General features: G+C 41.9%; 1 protein-coding gene across 1 annotated transcript in view; it reads right to left on the reverse strand.

Annotated features, from left to right (window-relative positions):
• The window catches only part of SEMA5A (semaphorin 5A), a 510,735-nt gene that overhangs the window by 156,065 nt on the left and 336,165 nt on the right, over positions 1-18,505 (reverse strand). Inside the window, exons 12-13 of the mRNA XM_019521077.1 lie at positions 11,490-11,671; positions 7,299-7,442 (exon numbers count right to left, since the gene is read on the reverse strand). Coding sequence (XP_019376622.1) covers positions 7,299-7,442; positions 11,490-11,671 — 326 coding nt within the window. The remainder of the gene's footprint in view (positions 1-7,298; positions 7,443-11,489; positions 11,672-18,505) is intronic.

Genomic DNA, 18,505 nt, shown 5'->3' on the forward strand with positions numbered 1-18,505 from the left:
CAGTTTTGGGCTCCACAATTCAAAAAGGATGTGGAGAAGCTTGAGAAAGTCCAGAGAAGAGCCACAAGCATGATCAGAGGTCAGGAAAACAGACCTTACGATGAGAGGCTGAGAGCCATGGGGCTCTTTAGCCTGGAAAAGCACAGGCTCAGGGGTGATCTGATGGCCACCTATAAGTTTATCAGGGGTGACCACCAGGATCTGGGGGAACATTTGTTCACCAGAGCGCCCCAAGGGATGACAAGGTTGAACGGTCATAAACTACTTCAAGACCGTTTCAGGCTGGACATAAGGAAAAATTTCTTTACTGTCCGAGCCCCCATGGTCCGGAACATCTGCCATCGGAGGTGGTTCAAGCACCTACATTGAACACCTTCACGAGCAAATTGGATGCTTATCTTGCTGGGATCCTATGACCCCAGCTGACTTCCTGCCCTTTGGGAGGGGGGCTGGACTCGATGATCTTCTGAGGTCCCTTCAAGCCCTAATGTCTATGAAAACTTTGCAAGTTAGTCTAACCTGCCTAGATTGAACCAATTTGCAAGTGAAAGTACATTCCCTCTGGACTGAGGAAATGCAGACACATGTCAGCAGTTGCTCAAGCCAGGAGCTGGGAGGGGGTGGTGCTTGAGTGTGCCCTTGGCTGCAGGGAAGCTGTGCTGATGGGGAAGAGAGGGGGACATGGCCAGCCTCGCAGTAGCTTGGAGTGAACTGGCCCCTTGCTGCTGCAGTGGCAGAGGCAGGGGCATGGCCAGATGCTGGCCAGCATGGCCTCTGAGGCAGAGGGGGCAGGGAGGGGGGTTATTCCCCCCTCGTCCTCCTCTGTCTCCGGGGAACCACAGCTGGGGTCTGCCCACTCCTGCCCCCTCTGCCAGATGCTGGAGGAAGGGGGAAATAACCCCCCTCCCTGCCCCCTCACCTAAGGGCCCCTGCTAGCCAGTCTCTGGCCCTGCCCCTGACCCTGCAGCAGCAAGGGGGCAGGGACCCTGAGGGAGGCAGCACCCCATGTGATGGTGTCCGGAGAGTCCAAACCTACAAAGTTTACTTCATAAATCTACTGGACACAAAAAATCATGGATTGAACATTGACATTGAATTTATGGCACATTACAACCTGCCTGTCATCCGATAACCCCAGGTAACATCTCTACATTTTACCAGCTACCTTCCATCACCAGGTCAACATTCCCCACTTCTTCCCTCAACCTACCTATTGTGGCGGATGCAGAGATCCCACCTCAGGAACACAGCTGGGTATTCGTATCCCTCCGCTGTTTCCACCACGTGAGGCGGGCCAGTAGGGGGTGCTCCTGAGTTGAGCCACCCACCTCCCTGCGCCCGACCACCTTCCAGGCTCCGAATGCCTCCCTAGGGGCGCCTTATGTCCAGCCGACCCCTCTCCCGGAGCACACTCGCTAGTCTGGGGGTAACGTGCCGCCACCACCCCAAGAATGGACTGTCTCGTGGCCCTGTGTCCTTGGGGTAACACAGACCTAAACTCCCACGGGTACTCAACCCAGTACAGGCACTTGGGGTACTTCCCCAAGTCCGGGGGCAAAAAGGTATAGTCTCCCTTAGTCCACAGACCTAAGGGGTCTCTTAGGCATAATTTAGACCCACCCCTCAATAAGTCTCCCACACCAGTCAAAAAGGAGAACTTTATTGATTACAGGGGGTAGGGTAAACTAGGGTACAGGATAGAGCAATATCTAGAAATCCTAAAGAGCAAACAGTCTGGCTGTGGTAGCCTTTTGATTACGCATCTGTGATACTTCCAGCTAAATATCTAATCAGATTGAGTAGCTTACTCACAAGCATCTTCCAAAGGCAGGTGAAGTTTCCCTTTGGAGGCAGGCGGTTCCTAGCTCGTGAGTTTGGGGGGAGAGAGCCAGTTTCAGATGTTAAGGCTTCTCTGTCCCCTGCCTGGCTGCTGCGTCACCTCATGGCCGGAGAGGAGAGACCGCCTCCTTCCCCGTCCTAACTTATATAGCCCCTGTGACCTCATTCACCTGGGCCAGCGGAGGTCAGCCCCAGTTGGCTGTCAGCCAACCAATCTGAAATGCATCACCTGTAACCGGGCAGATTCCAGCTCCCCAGGTAGAAACCCCTCACCCAGGTAAGTGATGCAAGTCACGTAGGCAGAGGGAGCAGGTTTCCCCCTCCCTCAGGAATGCAGCCAGCTCCAGTTCCCTAAAGAGACAGGCTGAGGGTGTGGTCCCCTGTGTGCTGGGCCCATCCTAACTGAATGGTCACAGCACAGAGATTTAAATCACAGTGTCACAGGGCAGAGATTTTTGGGGAGAAACCAAGGTGGCTTTCTGCCACACCTATCTCACACCTGTTGTCTCCCATGGCTTCTGATCCTCACTGCCACACGTCTGTATTTTCACAGACCTGCATTTTGCATATTGGCTTCTATTCCATTCAAGAGAGCACACAAAACACCACCAGACTCTCCCTATGCCTGAAGTAGGGTATTTGTGCCCAAAAGCTTACAAAGAACAATTTTTCCAACTATTTAGTTGGTCTAATAAAAGATAGCACATTTACCAGAACCTTCTCTGCCTATTCTATACCATTTATTCTTGTCCCTGCCTACACCATATTTTCATATTTAAGGTTGTTGGTGTTTAGTGGTTATCAGCAGGTATTTCTTTGACTGGCAAAACAAAAAGCTCCTTGAGACTAACTGCCTCCTTTTCTTGTAAATGTGCAATTAGCATTTTTACGAACAAAGTTGAAACAACAGAAAATATTGCTCAAGGTAATAGGCCAGAGGCAAAACTGTTCAGAAGCTGAGTTATGTGGGCAGAGCTTTTACAAATGTAGAGGACATGTTTATAGCTGTGTTAAAGAAGACAGGTCCACAGATGCAGAGAGACAGGGTAGAAACTCTGGCTGTCTATACATGCCCTTTGGGGAGGGCCGGGGGCAGTAATTAATTAAAGCAGCTCCCAGGTAGCCTCTCTAATTAAAATGCTGCAGCATCATATGTACTAAAGCTCTAGTGCATTTATAAATGGCTATGGGATGCTTTATTTAAACCTTGTTTGAGGAGGTTTAGATAAAGCACCCTGTGGCCATTTTAAAACACATGGGGACTTAATACACATGGCACTGCAGAGATGCTGCAACATTTTAATTAGAATGCAGAGCAGATTCAGTTAATTGAGTCTGCTCCATTGCATTCTAATTAGAAAGCTGAGGAGCATGTGTATAGGCAGCCTCTGGTGCAATGGCCTTGCAAGAAAACAAAGTATGAGAGAGCTTTTTCAACAAAGTGCTGTTTGGAAGAGCAGGTGGGGAACAGAGACGCATCATTCTGGAGAAAAAAAACTGTGTTCAGAGAACTTTGTGAAAACTCTTTGAAAATAAGCAGGATTGCACCAAAGAAATATTGAGTCTATCATCAATTTCTCCTCCTAGGAGGAACACCTCTTGAGGCTCTGAATATTGGCTGCCTGACCAGAAAAAGGTGGGGCAGTAAAGACCTTTCTGATCTGCCATGATTAACATTCCCGTCTCCTACATAAACTTCTGTACAAATCAGCGGGGAATTTGTGGGATTAATAAACTGATGTTCACAGCTTGTTCCAGAAGCTGGTTGCCCTGGTTGCCTGTCCTCTGCACTTCCATTAGCTTCTTACCCTGAACAACTTGACAGAACAGCTCCTTAAGGAACACAGCTGCCATGGCATCTCTGAACACTAATTCTCCAAAGGCACTTCTGGAAGGTGAAGGAGCACCCATGGCATCACTCAGGTTACTGTACACTCAGTCCTTGGCAGCTTGCTTCTTATCCGCGTCCTCAAATGATGGATCTGGATTCCCAAGGAGACACGGGAAAAAGTGGATGTCTGAACATGCTGTGGTGTGTACTCACTCTATATTGTGCCTGGATCCAAGTGTTTCTGTTCCTTTCTGACTGTGGAAACTATTAGAAGTGTGGAGCAGAAAACATGATAACTAAGTAGGGTGCACACAAGCACAATGCAATAAACATGAGAAAGGAATGGTTTAAACCCCTCATTTGGTAGACCCTCAATTATTAATCTCCCTGAACACACGTCTAAGCATAGGAATGGGGTAAATCAGCCAAAACATCACTCGGTGCTTGTCAAAAAATGAGGAAATACAGTGAATGATCAATAAAGCATTAGGTTGTGGTAAAGAAAAGATAGAGAGCAACACAGATGCTGCTGCCTACATTATGTTCAATGAATATGATTTGTTTCGATGAATGACTCAAAAATGACATAGTAGAAATGGAACAAATCAAGCTAAGAAAATGACTGGAAGCATTGGAACTGCCTAAAAGGAGAAAAGGTTTTTAAAAAGTAGGAACTATTTAGCATGGAAGTAGATCAGAAGGGATAGATACTACTACCCTCTTTGGACAGAGACTATAGCCAATAAGGAACACCATAAATGGAAACTTGGAAAGGTTCACTGATCTTCTAAAGAATAACCTACATACAGGAAAATGAGGTACTTTCTTATGTCCTTCAAAAATTCATCAGGATGCTTTTCTTCTGAGTGCTGACAACAAATCATTTTCTAGTGTCAGCAAGCTCTGGCACATTGCTATTCTTACTGATTTTTCAGATTGTATCTAAAAGCTCTGAAGAGCAGCAGTAATTTTATCTTCTTTCTATACAGAGAACTGGCCACATAATCCCATTCTCCACCCCCCCCCCAACTATCTTTTAACCATTGCTCATTCCACCATCTTAGGCCTACATCCGGCAAAGATTTAACCCAACTTTAATATGGTAAGTAATTCTATTGGTTTCCATGGGATAATTCACATACATAAGGTTAAGCCTAATACATAAATCATCCTGTGACCCCAGCTGACTTCCTGCCTGTGGGGCAGGGGGCTGGACTCAATGATCTTCTGAGGTCCCTTCCAGCCCTAATGTCTATGAAATCTTAAGTCTTTCCAGAATAAGGGCTTCCAGAAGCTTGTATGGATATCACTGAGGGGGAAAAATGGCCCCAAAGGCTTAAAAAATAAATACTTAAAAATGAATATTTGCTCAGATTTGTTAGTGTGTTCCCTTCAGTCCCACTTATGCCTCTTTTATGTTAACTTTCTATAGAAAGTGAGATGGAGCTTGCACACTGAATTTGCAGACAGGCCTGTTTGTAATGAAGCAATGCATTTAAAAACACATAAAACCATTGACTGAGCAATTGGGTGGCTAACTTTTAGGAAAGATTCTTGCAGATGTTTGGTAAGCAGAGGAAGAAGCTAAAGGCTTCTAGTCAGCTACCAGTTTTGAATTCTTGGCTCAGTTCTCCTAAATATCTTAGGCCTGATTCTCAAACAAATTACTTCAGTTTGAGGCAGATGTAACACTACTCAGTATATTCCCTAGTTTTTCTCTATTCTCCATTCTGTGAAACTTCAAAGGTCAGAGAAACAATTTTACTCATATGAAACTATGGTGTTAGCATCAGAATGGTGTGCTCTTCAAGAAAGACTATAACCACATAATGATTTCCTCAGCTAATTTTTCTTGCCCCAAAATTATTATAAGGAGTCACAGTTAAAGTGCTGAAGTTCTTTAGAAGGACAGCTTTATGAATCATGTTATACATTTTTAAGTAACTGAGAAGCTTCATTGTTTTGTTGCTCCAGAACAATTAAGTACAACTATAGGTTAACCCCTTTTGGTTTATTTTTAATGGTCTCAAGTCACTCAATGTATCCTTGCCCATGTCGCAGGTATTTTTTGGGAGGTATTCATTGTCTTGACAGCGGACATTTTATTTTAGATTTGAGAAGAGAAATCCTTAATGTTTTCCTGATCTCTGACTATTCATTCATTACATCTCTTTGTTAATCCTCTAATCATATTACAATTAACTTGTGAAAATGAACAATAAATACCACAATGTACCATGGCCACCTTATTCAAACGAAACTCCTTTCTCAAAAATACCCACTCAGAGCCTGCCTTGTATCTTGCTGACCTCTCAGGTCTAGAAACATGGTAACTGCTGAAGGACAGCCGTGAGGCTTCAGTCATAACTCTACTTCTAGAAGTAGATTTTGGATGGGGGCAGCCTTTTTCTTGCCTGACCTATTGCCTGTGTTCTATAGCCAATCAAAATCTTGGTCATTATGACCAAACAATGGTAAATATGCATGACAAACCCCCAAAAGTTGCAGAGCAACATTACTTCATCGGAATTTTTCTCATTATCACTCTCATTGAAAGCTATCTTAAAAGTACAAGACATGGTGAAAAGAAAATAGAGATGACTCCTGTGTTGATGTGCAGGCAATATAAAAGCACCTGCTGTTTAATATTGTGTGATCTTTTCTCCACTGGTCATGTGAATGTACTCTGCAGGAACACTAAAGTAAACTGTAAGTGTGTATCAAGGAGAAAAGAGACCCATATACATTTCTTAGAACTGATGGCCCAGGTACTCAGAATGCTAACACTGTCATATGATTGTGCTACTGTTTGCTAATTCTTTTGCAGCTGACAGGATGCCCCTGGAAACATGATGATACATTTCAATGCAGTCACTTGTCTATTTTTTTTATGAATATAAAAAGAAATGTTCATTTCTATGCTGGGCAGATAATCATAAATCAGAGTCTCTTGGGTGCACATAGTATGGAATCAAAAACTGTACATTTGGAGATGGGGTGACAAAATGCTATGTGAAGCAACGAACTGTGAAATCACCGTCTGATTTAAAATGCTGACTTGATCTATGGAGAGGTTAATATATATACAGTCAAGTTTGGCTACTGTGAAGTGTCACTAAATACATATTTGATTGTAGAATGGTATGTTTTTATTGAACACATCAGAGTCCTTGAAACTTTCCCAAGTGCAGTAAAGATGCTTAATTTATTTAAGAGAGAAAAAAAATTGAACTCAGCATACCAGTAATACAGTGCTTTGACCTTACTATATATTTTATTCTGAATAGCAGGTTTTGTGTCTGGTCAAGTTACAATTCATACTCAGTGCAATCAATTTTCCAGTAAAATCAATTTTCAGGGTCTCAGGGGCTACGAGAGGGGATAGCCTCAGCACAAACAGTTGACTGGTACTGCTAGAAGCTTAGCTGCTTTAGGAAGGACTTGGTTAAGTAAAAGTTGGAAGTGCTGCTGTAGTCCTAGGTCCCTGCTAAGAGCAATGGTGTTGTAATGTGCTAGCAGTAATTACAAAAAAGAGTAAGGACACAAGGCAGGCAAAGGAGAAAATATAACTTGTAAACAAATCTAAGTGGAAGAAACTAATACAAGCAGTTGAGAAAAAGCAACTCACCTCTCCTCACGGTTCTGTCCCACGCACACACGACCCCCGTGCCGGGGCGTTGGATTGCTGCAGGAACGCTGACGGACCTGAAAGCCGATTCCACAGGTGGTGCTGCAGGGTGACCAGGAAGTCCATGGAGTCCATCCTCCATTTCTGGAATAAGAAGCTACGGTTCTGTCAGCTGTTATAGAAAGTGTACGACTGTATGGGTGTTACTAAGAGCTGAATTTGATTCATTAATATACGTGCAAAGGTTGGGATTCCTTGTACCACTTTCAGTTAAGCTTTCTAAGGAGTAGATGAGAAAAAAACATTGAGTTTCTCTGATGCTTCCCTTTTCCATACCTTGTGGATACTGCTATCAAAATGGGCCTGTTGGACAACGACCTAACAGATACAGAATCCATAAAATTCATTCTCTGATTGTGGAAACACATTTGAATCAAGACAGGTTTAGAAATGCTTCACTACAAATACTTAAAGAGATGAACCTCAACTTCACTGGGTTCATGTATTATTATTATTATTCTATTTGGGCTTAAAATATTTTTGTATAGCCTAAGCAATAGTATTTACCTCTTATTAACAATCCTCATTGGATGTAGGCCATGTCTGATAAACATTTAAGGCTGAAGCAATATGTTATGCTTAAAAAGTAATAAAAATCAATTAAATAAAAAAATTTGCATTTTCATTTTTTAATTATCCTCAGCATAAAGGCTTATTGTATATTTTTTATAAAATTAGTTTCCGTGTGTGTGTGTGTGTGCGCGTGTGTGTGTGTATTATTTCCTAATATATCTATATTTAGATATAGATATAGTAGGAATACACACACACACACACATATGTGCATGTGTGTGTGTATTTATAGCTATACACACACACGTGTATATAGATAGATATAGATAGATATTCCTCTCTCTCTCTCTCTCTCTCTCTCTCTATAGATATATAAAAATTAGGAAACTATAGTTGTGTGTGTGTGGATTAGGAAACCGTGTTTGTGTGTATGTATGTGTGTTTGTGTGTATGTATGTATGTATGTATGTATATATATTTATATTTGTATATAGATATATATAAATAGATCTATCTATATTGATACATATAGATAAATCTATATTCTCTATCTGTCTCAGGAAACTATATTTGATATACATATAGATATTATCTATAGCTATATATATATATATATGTGTATATATATATATATGTGTATATATATATATATGTATATATATATATATATATATATATAAAAGGAAACTACATTCGTATGTATGTTATATATATAGAGAAAGAGAGAGAGAGAAAAATATAACAGGAATGTTATATAGATACACACACATATATATACATATATACATACACACACCCTATATAATTTCCTGTTACACTTCTCTGTGTTTGTATGTGTGTATACCTTTAGCTCTCTTTCAGGAATTATGTAGGGAAGAGAGAGAGAAGGGAATACACACACACACACACACACACACATATATGTATATGTATATATCTATATCTATATAGATATATAGATATATTAGGTTCATTTCACATCTCAGGAAGATACAGTCACTCTGTAATTTCTGGACAATTTTAATATTTAAATTCCCACATCAAGCTTTAGGGAAAGAATTTTAAAAATTGTGCATTTTCCTAAATATTTTAAAGATTTCATATTATTTACAATGCCCATGTCTACACGAGACGCTGACTACGAGTAGCCTGAGACTACTGTGCAGTAATGTTGCATGGCAGATCCTGTGACATGACACTACTGTGCAGAAGTCTCAGAGTTATTACACAGGAGCATCATGAAAAAGCCATTCATCACTGCTACTGTGTAGTAACTCAGGTTATGGCACAGTCATTTAGTACTTGATCATAACAAGTACTAAATGATTGTGCAGTAATGACTGCATTGAGCATCTCTGTGTAGATGTGGCCTGTGTGTATTTAGGAAAGATTAAAGTTTCATATTCACTTTCCCTCCTTTTCTGAAAAGAAAATGACAAAAAACTAAAACAAGATTAGATAAAAGTTCAAATTCCAGGAGAACTCAGAGTTTTAATATGAATCAGTTACATCAGCTTCCAACTTCCACAAGATCCTCAGGCAAAGTAACAATACCATGGGTGTAATGTGCCAAAAGTTGCTGAAAGCTAACAGAATCAATATGGATACCTTATTCTTGTAAATCACTAGAAGGCAGGGTTATGTTTCCATTAAAGTCAATACAAACTTGACTTCATCACAAAAAGCATCATTGCAAATCTCTGGAAAGGAATTTCAAACTCCACCTGAAGCAAATGAATCGGTGCACTACAACAGTTCTGGGCAAGGTTTTTTAGATAGATGTGATATCTTTTATGAGACCAACTGAGTAGCTGGAAAAAAGTTCTTAGCAAGCTTTCAGGTGCAGTCACCCTTTGTCAGGCATAGGGACTCTGCTGGTCTGAGACCCCAAGGAATGAGAGAAGCTAAAAGTTTTCTTCCCCCTATGCCTGATGAAGGGTGACTGCCTGAAAGCTTGCTAAGAACTTGTTTCCAACTACTCAGTTGGTTTAATAAAACGTAACATATTTACACAAACAACCTTGCCTGCCTGTGTCCTTAGACTAACATCGCCACAACCAAAAACCCAGTTACAACAGTTCCTAGACTTTTGTGTTGGTTAATTGGTGAACTTTATATCTGAAGAGTTTTACTATCAAAATACTATGAATTCCAAGAAAATCTAATGCAGTATGTTATGTTCTTGAGATTTCATCATGTTTTTTAGGAATATTAAGTTTCAAATAAAAAGAAAAAAGTTGTCCTCCTCTACTGAACAGCTATTAAAATATTTTAAAATTTGACTAGTTCAAATAATCAGCAAGATGTTATACTTGTTAAATGGCTTCAGAAGTTGGTTAAAAATACTGTAGTTAAAACTTTTACTAAGGTTACAAATTGTGGTTTGTTATCTTCCTTTGTTTCAACAGATACAGAATGTAACAATCTGGGAAATGGCTTACTGAAAAAATCAGGTTTCATTGCTACCACATTTGGATTTAGATAAAAGGGTTGATTTCTCTGAAGATCAGTATTACTGTCCTGATTTTCTGAGATATTCAAATTAATGGGACTTCTGAACTGAAAATCTGAACATGCTTTCAGTTCCCCTCCAAGTCCCCAAATGCATAGTTGTGCAGCAGACGACTGATAACTGGTTAGCATCACACAGCATCTGCATCTTCAACACTTCTCATATTTCTCTACTCTGATGTTGCTGTTGAGTAACATATTGATTTTCCTTTACTGTTTACACTTGGATTCATGACCACACCTCATATCTCTCTGAATCATTTGGTGTTTGATTGAAGGCAAGCTAATAACTTTTACTTCTGATTCAGTGCAAAAATATCACAAGATACTTTGGAAGATAAATATTTCCTCCCTGTTCAGAGTAAGTGGTGAAGCAGAGGAAAATGACAAAAGGAGTCACTGAAAATGAGCAGAACAGACCCTTTGACAAGTTTCATCTTGACAGTCGTAGGTGCAAACAATGTTTGATACACGAGCTCCAGATCAAATTAGGCCCATTTTTTCTCCTTCACCAGCTGCCAGCCCATGCCTGCCAATCCCACAGCCTTTAGCTTGTCCAAAGGACTTCAGAATCAACAAACACTCTGTGTCTGAACTCAAGCTGAAAAATAATACGCTCTCATCTTCTGTAGCTGGATGTGTTCAGGTATGTGCATGTTGAGGACAGGAAAAGAAGCTGCAGCAAGGCAGATTGTCTGGGTCACAGATCTGAATGCTATGGTGCTAGCATTGGGTAGAGTGGACATATACTTTCCTTGCTGCAGAGGAGTATTTTCCCTACTTATCTCTTGTTCTATATCACCAGGGCTGGCAGTTATGCATCCCAGATCTGTGGTCCAGGCAACAGTACTATGGGCTGTAGCTTCTGGAACCAAAGATCAAAATGGATTTTTTTCTAACCCCTGTGCTGACAAATCCTGAAAGCTGGACCCAAGTCACTGCTTAACATTACAAGAAGTTTCCTAAGAAGAGAATGGGAAGATGGTCGACAGGTTATAATAGCAATGGAGATTAAATTCTGTATAAATTAACATGTGTTTGATTTTTGATTCATATTAAACATCCACCACTGAAGGTCTGCTTGTGTCTTGCAATTCTTGGCTGTACCTGGAGCAATTGGCAATCTCCATGCCGGGCCCGTCACACTGCCAGCCTCCACACTGAGGAGCTGGGCTGTCACATAGCCGAGTTCTGCAGAGGCAGGAGCCAACACTGGTCCCATCTGTGTGGGTGCAGGGTTTCCATGGTGACCACATTCCAAAATTTCCATCCACAGTCAGATTCCGTGTCTAGAATTAAAAGAATATAATTTTTAAGAAGGAGGCAGAAAGACAAGTCTTATGAGAGATCATAAAACTGGATATAACTTTAATTTTACATCTTCTTGAAGTCTGACTTTCAACCATCCATGCTTTAGAAATACCACAGTGCTAATCTTAAAAGAAATATACCCTTTGTGACTGAAGGTCCTTCTTGGCAGGAACCATCTCTTTCTGCATTTGGGTGCTACTATAATAAAAGCAACAATAGCTCCTGACTACAAACAATATTGCAATAGCCCCGGGGTTTTGTTTGTTTTGTTTTCAGACAATACCAACATTAATTCAAAAGGAATTGCAGCTCCATTTTGTCAATTATCTTCTGTGATCGTATTTCCCATTTCTCCTAAACTTTGCTTTTTACAGTCCAGGTTCTAAATGTGAAATAGAATGTGCAAATATGTTTCCAGAAATGGGAACCTGGATTGAAAGGTGGAAGAAGCATAGGTCAACGTAAGATTCTGGTGAAACCTATGCTGAACTGTAATGATTTGTATTTGGGTGTGATAACGTTTAAAATCACACATTTTAAAGAGAGAACTAATTTTCACCTTCACTAAAAGCATGTTTTCATATATTTACTGCTATAAACAGGAGGGATGACCAATTTCTGACATGAGAGCAGATGGATTGGGATAGTTTGAAGCTCAGCTTTTAACCATCAATCACATAATAACTGCAGATAAGGTTATAACTAACTAGTACATTTATTCCCCATTTATTCCCCCCAAATTAAAAAAATATATATTTAAAGCATTTTGTCAAAAGTGTGTGTGGGGCGGGGGAGGAATTGCATCAGAACAGAATGTCCCAACATCTGTTTATACGCTGACTATGAGCAACACTAATAGAGCTGCTGCGAATCATGTAAAATGGTGACTTCTTTGGCTAACTGATGTGAGCAACAGACTTCATATTTAAATGGGGGTAAGGGAGAAATAAAGTATGCATTCACTGATTATTTAAAGGTATAAGAGATGAAATAACTGCAGGCAACATGTTTTCACTGTATTGCTAGCTTCTAGCTAATCTCCTGCCACTCTGTTAGAGGTTCCATAACTTATTTATTAATTATACTGTTCAAGATTCATCGTTCACATACAGTATTGCCCTACAGAACACACTGCCTTATTTTCTGCAACCTGTAACTGACATTGCTACACTTCATTATTTCAAAATACTGCTGAGACATGTTTATTGAAAATAACTCACCATTCTTTGCTCACCCTAATACTGTATATGTGCTGCTGTTTTTCACAAAACAGGAAATAAATATTTCTTGTTAACTGTCAGTCTCTTTTATGCTGTTAGCTGGAAGAATGTGTAGTCGGTAAATCAGAGATAACATGTCCCCAGCCCAATTAGTGTCAGGGCTGTGAAAACATCTCTGCTGCTTTCTTTTCCATGTGCAGGTAAAGCCACAATGGGATCTAATGCATGGTCCACACAATCGTGCCTCCTGCCATGCCACTCACACATGGCAGGAGGTGGGATTGTGTGGAATGCAGCTAGGGGTGAGTCCTGCCAGCTGTGGGATTCTCAGTCCGGGCAGCGCTGGAGTGCTCCTGCAGCTGGGAGATCACAGCAGCTGCAGTCTCCCAGGCACAGGACTGCATGGTTCACCCCGTGGCTGGGAGATTACAGCAGCTGAGGTCTCCAAGCCACACAGCACAAGCTACACATGCAACTTAAAGCTGAATAGAAGCCAGCTATAAAGTTATTACACATTTTTGAGCAATTACTTTATAGTGAATTGGACATTTTTAAGACACTATAGTTAATTTGCCTATGTAGCCATCCTAAATTAATTAGGCAATTAACCAGGTAATTGCACAATAGATGTAATGTGTTGAGGTGGCCCATGAAACACCACTACTTCTTCACTGCTGCCCATCGAAGCTAGTGATAGACTTTACATATAAACTGGTCTAAGTGATCAGAAACTGATTTATACCTGTAACAGAACCGAAGTTTAGTGCACACAAACCAGTTTCAAAATGGCTGAAACTGGTTTACGATAAACTTGGTTGACTGTATCGGACTCAACTGATTTGGATCATACTGGTTTATGTAATGTCTCTCCCAGACCCCTGCCCAGTTTAAGTTAAATCAGAGTCCCCCAACACCCCAGATGTTTTCCTGGGCTGGGCTAGGCCATGCACTCTGCTCCAAAGAATGGGCTGGCCCTGCCCCTCTCCTCCCTAGCCAGATCTCCCAGGGAGAGTGAAGGCATAGCATGGTCTGCCTGGCTTCCCTCGCTGCTCAAGCAGGCATTACCCCCTCCCATCTCCCACAGCATGGATCCCAGCTCCACTGACACTAAGCATGTGCTATGCTACCTAATGCTGAGAGGTGTCTGTGTGTGTCTCCAATTTCACTGGGACAGGCAGACAGAACAGTGTCTGCTTAGGGTTTTTTGAAGCTAATCAACAGGTCAGCTGGTAATGTACCTGCATTCCTTCCTTGGAACAAGCTATTTAAGAAGAGTTTCAACTAATGGGAGAGACTTTCATTTGCTGATGGGCTGATAACACTGTGGTTTTATCAGCTCCCTTGCTGGTTTCAAGCACTACCAGGTTTATAGATGGAGAGAGAGATTGAAAAGCTCAGTATCATCAACAGATGCATGAACTGCACACCCTCCCTTTGCCTCAGAGTGCTAGCCTCAGGCTGGGGTCTGGCAACACTCCCACCCCTCGAACAGCAAGCATGGAAAAGCCGGGGATAGTGCAGGCAGGGTGGGGGTTTAAGCTCCTTCCTAATCAGTGTCCTGCCAGGGCCTGGCCACAGCCCCCCTCAGCTCAGCACTGTACAAGGGAAGGGAGGGCTTCTCTAACACCTCCTGGCTTCTAGCCTGAGCAACTGCAGGCATGTGCCTGTATTTCTGAAATGAAAAGGGAATGTCTATCCACCTCCAAATTGGTTCAAGCTTTGCAGGTTAGACTAGTTATTCTTCTAGATCCTGGTGTTCTCTCCCATGACATATTTGTAGGTGGCTATCAAGTCACATCTCAGCCTTGTTTTGCTCAGGATGAACAAACCCAGATCCTGAAGTCTCTCTTCATAGGGCCTGCCCCCCAGGCCCTTGATCATGTGGGTGGCCCTTCCCTGCACCCTTTCAAGCTTGTCTATATCCTTCTTTAAGTGCAGTGCCCAGAACTGGACACAGTAATCCAGCTGTGTAGAGGGGGAGGAGCACCGAAGAGAAGGGAAGGAGTGCCTCCCTGGATCTGTTGGCAACACACCTGCTGATGCACGCCAGAGTTCTATTTGCTCTGTTGGCAACTTTGTCACACCGGTGGCTCATATTCATTCTCTGGTCAACTGACACCCCTAGGTCCCTTTTGTATGCAGTGCCAGCCAGTGGACTACCACCCATTGTATAGATATGGTGAGGGTTCTTCCTACCCAGATGAAGGACCTGGCATTTGTCCCCGTTTAACCTCATATGGTTTTGTTCAGCCCATAGAACCAACCTGTCAAGATCTTCCTGAATTCTTGACCTGTCCTCTGATGTGCCCATTTGTCCCCACAGCTTGGTATCATCTACAAACTTAATCAGTGCACTTTTCACTCCCTCATTTGGCTGAATCGATTCAGAGCAGTGATTCAAATCACCAAATCAAATCACTGTCCCCTGAATTGGCCAAATCCAAAGTGAACGCTATCTGCTTCACACAGGCCTAGTACCAGGGTACTTTAGAACAGAGTAAGATGGTGGAAACCGAGACATGAAGAGCATCTTTCTATGTGGTTCTAACAGGCTGTAAGACCCCTCTGCTGTGAAAATGTGAAGGCTGAGAGACAAGTAACTCACTGATTTCTACAACTCTTTTTATGGAAGAAGGAAGTTGATATACAGTTTATACATGCAAATGACTAAAATAAATAACAAAACTTGTTTCAATTCTTTTTATAGTGGTTTTATTTTTACCACTTCAGCTAGTCTGGCCATCTCCTTGTTAATTGCAGATATTCTGCAGCCATATTTGTACCATGTGTCAGAGAGTATTATGAGGAATTACATAGCAACTATTATAATGCTTCATATATATCCCTAGTGTTTAACACAGGCTAAGTTTGAGCATGTTGCAGCTACCTGTAACATGCTCTGTGTCTTAAGTTTAATTCCACTTTTTCTTTATTTAGTTTATACCCTCCAGCAGCATATTTTCAATTGGATATATAATGCCTGCTATTATTGACTGTCCAAATTCACCACTGACACAAGTGGACAAAATTCTTATTTGAAACCAATGAAGTTGCCCCAGCTTAAACAAGGCACTGTGTGGCTTATGAATAAAAGTATAAGCAGGACTTTGACAGTTGGCTCTGTGTTTTTTCTCACTTTTCATTTTAATACAATACTAATACTATGAGTGACTGAGATGAGGTACAAAAACAATTAATTTTAAAATGCAATCACCCTACCTCTAAATAACTGGGGCTGGGGTGGAATGGGTACTATGGCACACAGTTGACAGCCCAGAGGTTGCAAGTTTGAGGCCACAGCAAAAAAAACGCTCATCATGTGGCCCTGTCAGATTCCACTGAATCTATGAATTCTGCTAAATACTTTGTCACAACAAGAACACAAAAAGGAAGGAAGGACCTCAAAATAACTTATCTTCTACTACATGCTCTGGTCATCTCTTCCTCTAGCAAGCTAGTTTTAATGAACAACTACTTTAGAGTTGCTCTGCTTACAAACTGCTCTACATAGTCTCTCCTGACTGAATTGCATCCAATCCTGCTTCTCAGTCTGTTTCTCTGATGTCTCCTCTGGGATGTCTTGTTGTTAGCTTAAATTTCACATTCTCTAAATCAATTGCCTTACCTTTCCATTCAAATGGTCTCCACTTTTTTCTGCCTCCATTACTGTTTAAGACATCATCTTCCAGTCCATCACATAATTCTTAACCTGGCAGCTATTCTAACCACTTCCTCTTTCTGGCCCTACTTTTTCAAGCTGGGTCCATACTATATTGCTGCTTCTTCTACAGCATCTCTAGGATCCATCCTTTCCCATTTCTACAGCTGTAACTCATTCAGGTGATCCTCAAGTCTTATTTAACTACTGAACCTCACTGGCCTCTCCAATGTCCTTGGAGCTCACCTCTGGTTCACATAAAACACCATTATTCCCCATCTTCCCCTCAACTCTTGTTATCTCATCATCCTCTTTGTACCCTTCCTATGATTTTTCTTCTTCCATCACATGATGTGAAGGCTTTTTATTGCATCCTTCAAAATCCTATAAACCTCTGCCTTCTCTGTTTATCTGACCTTGTCTTGTTCCACATCACCTCCCATTTCTGTTGGCCCCACCAGCAATGTTAGATTTATTAAGCTATTCATCAGCTTGTCTCACACACCTCACTGTTTTCTCCTATGTCACCACCTTTGCAGGGAATGTCCTTCCTGGGCTTGTCTGTAAGGTTGTTCTCCTTTCTCTATCGAACTAAAGACCCACTTCTGCCATGATGCCTACAGGGAAATTGCATGATTTATACTGACAAGTCTGTTGAATAAGGTGGGAATGATGTACATAGCCTTAGGAAAAACCATGCCCTGAGCAACACCTTGATCACTCTGTAAGTTATATTTCTTGCCTCTATTTTTGTCTATTTTTAGACTGCAACTTCATTGGGGTGAAGACTAGGTTTTCTTTGTGATTTGGAAAGTGTTCAGCACAACGTGGGAGTTGAAGGAAACATCCATAGCAAATAATACACCACACAAGAAAGCTGATATTTTTAACAGTTTCTTTGCCTCTGTTTTCTTGAACAGGGACTGGGATATCTCACCTACCAGAGATAGGGACAATCTTGGAGATAGCTCTGTCAGGCCTTCAGTCAGTACAGATGTAGTTAGGGATCTTCTGGAAGGGCCAGACATTTTTAAATCTGCAGGGGTCCAGATGCCCTCCACCCAAGACTGTTGAGGGAGCTGGCAGGGGTCATCGCAGAGCCCTTGGCCTGGCTGTATGAGCATTCATGGTCATCTGGCCAGGTGCCAGGGGATTGGAAACTGGCTAATGTGGTCCCAATTTTCAAGAAAGGGAGGAAGGAGGATCCAAGTAACTATAGGCCTGTAAGCCTCACCTCGGTGCTCAGGTAGATCTTGGAAAGAATCATTAAGGAGCACATCTGTGGGGGGCCTGCAGGGGAGGTCATGCTCAGGGGCAATCAGCATGGGTTCATCAAAAGTAGGTCCTGCCTGATCAACCTGATTGCTTTTTATGACCAAATAACTAAATCCTTGGATGATGATGTCACCATGGATATAGTCTTACTAGACTTTAAGAAGGCCTTTGACACTGTCTCTCACCCCATCCTCATCAATAAATTAAGCAACTGTGGCATTGATGCCTGAACAGTTGGATGGGTAAAAAAATTGGCTGATGGGGCGCATCAAGAGAGTAGTGGTAGATGGGTTGTACTCAACCTGGCAAGATGTAACCAGTGGGGTACCCCAGGGCTTGGTCCTCGGGCCCGCACTGTTTAACATCTTCATCACCAACTTGGACGAGGGGGTGGAAAGCACACTGTCTGAGTTTGCTGATGACACTAAGATATGGGGCGAGGTGGAAAACACTTGAAGGGAGAGAGAGGCTGCAAAAAGATTTAGACAGACTACAAAAGTGGGCAGATGAGAATAGAATGGGGTTCAACGTAGACAAGTGCAGGGTGCTGCACCTTGGGAGAAGGAATCCACAGCACACATACAGGCTGGGGAGTTCCCTCCTTGAAAGCAGAGAGGCGGAACGGGATCTTAGAGTCATTATTGACTCCAAGATGAAAA

This window comes from Gavialis gangeticus, unplaced genomic scaffold (assembly GCF_001723915.1).
Source record: "Gavialis gangeticus isolate Ggan-Ray unplaced genomic scaffold, GavGan_comp1, whole genome shotgun sequence".
Taxonomy (NCBI): Eukaryota; Metazoa; Chordata; order Crocodylia; family Gavialidae; genus Gavialis; species Gavialis gangeticus.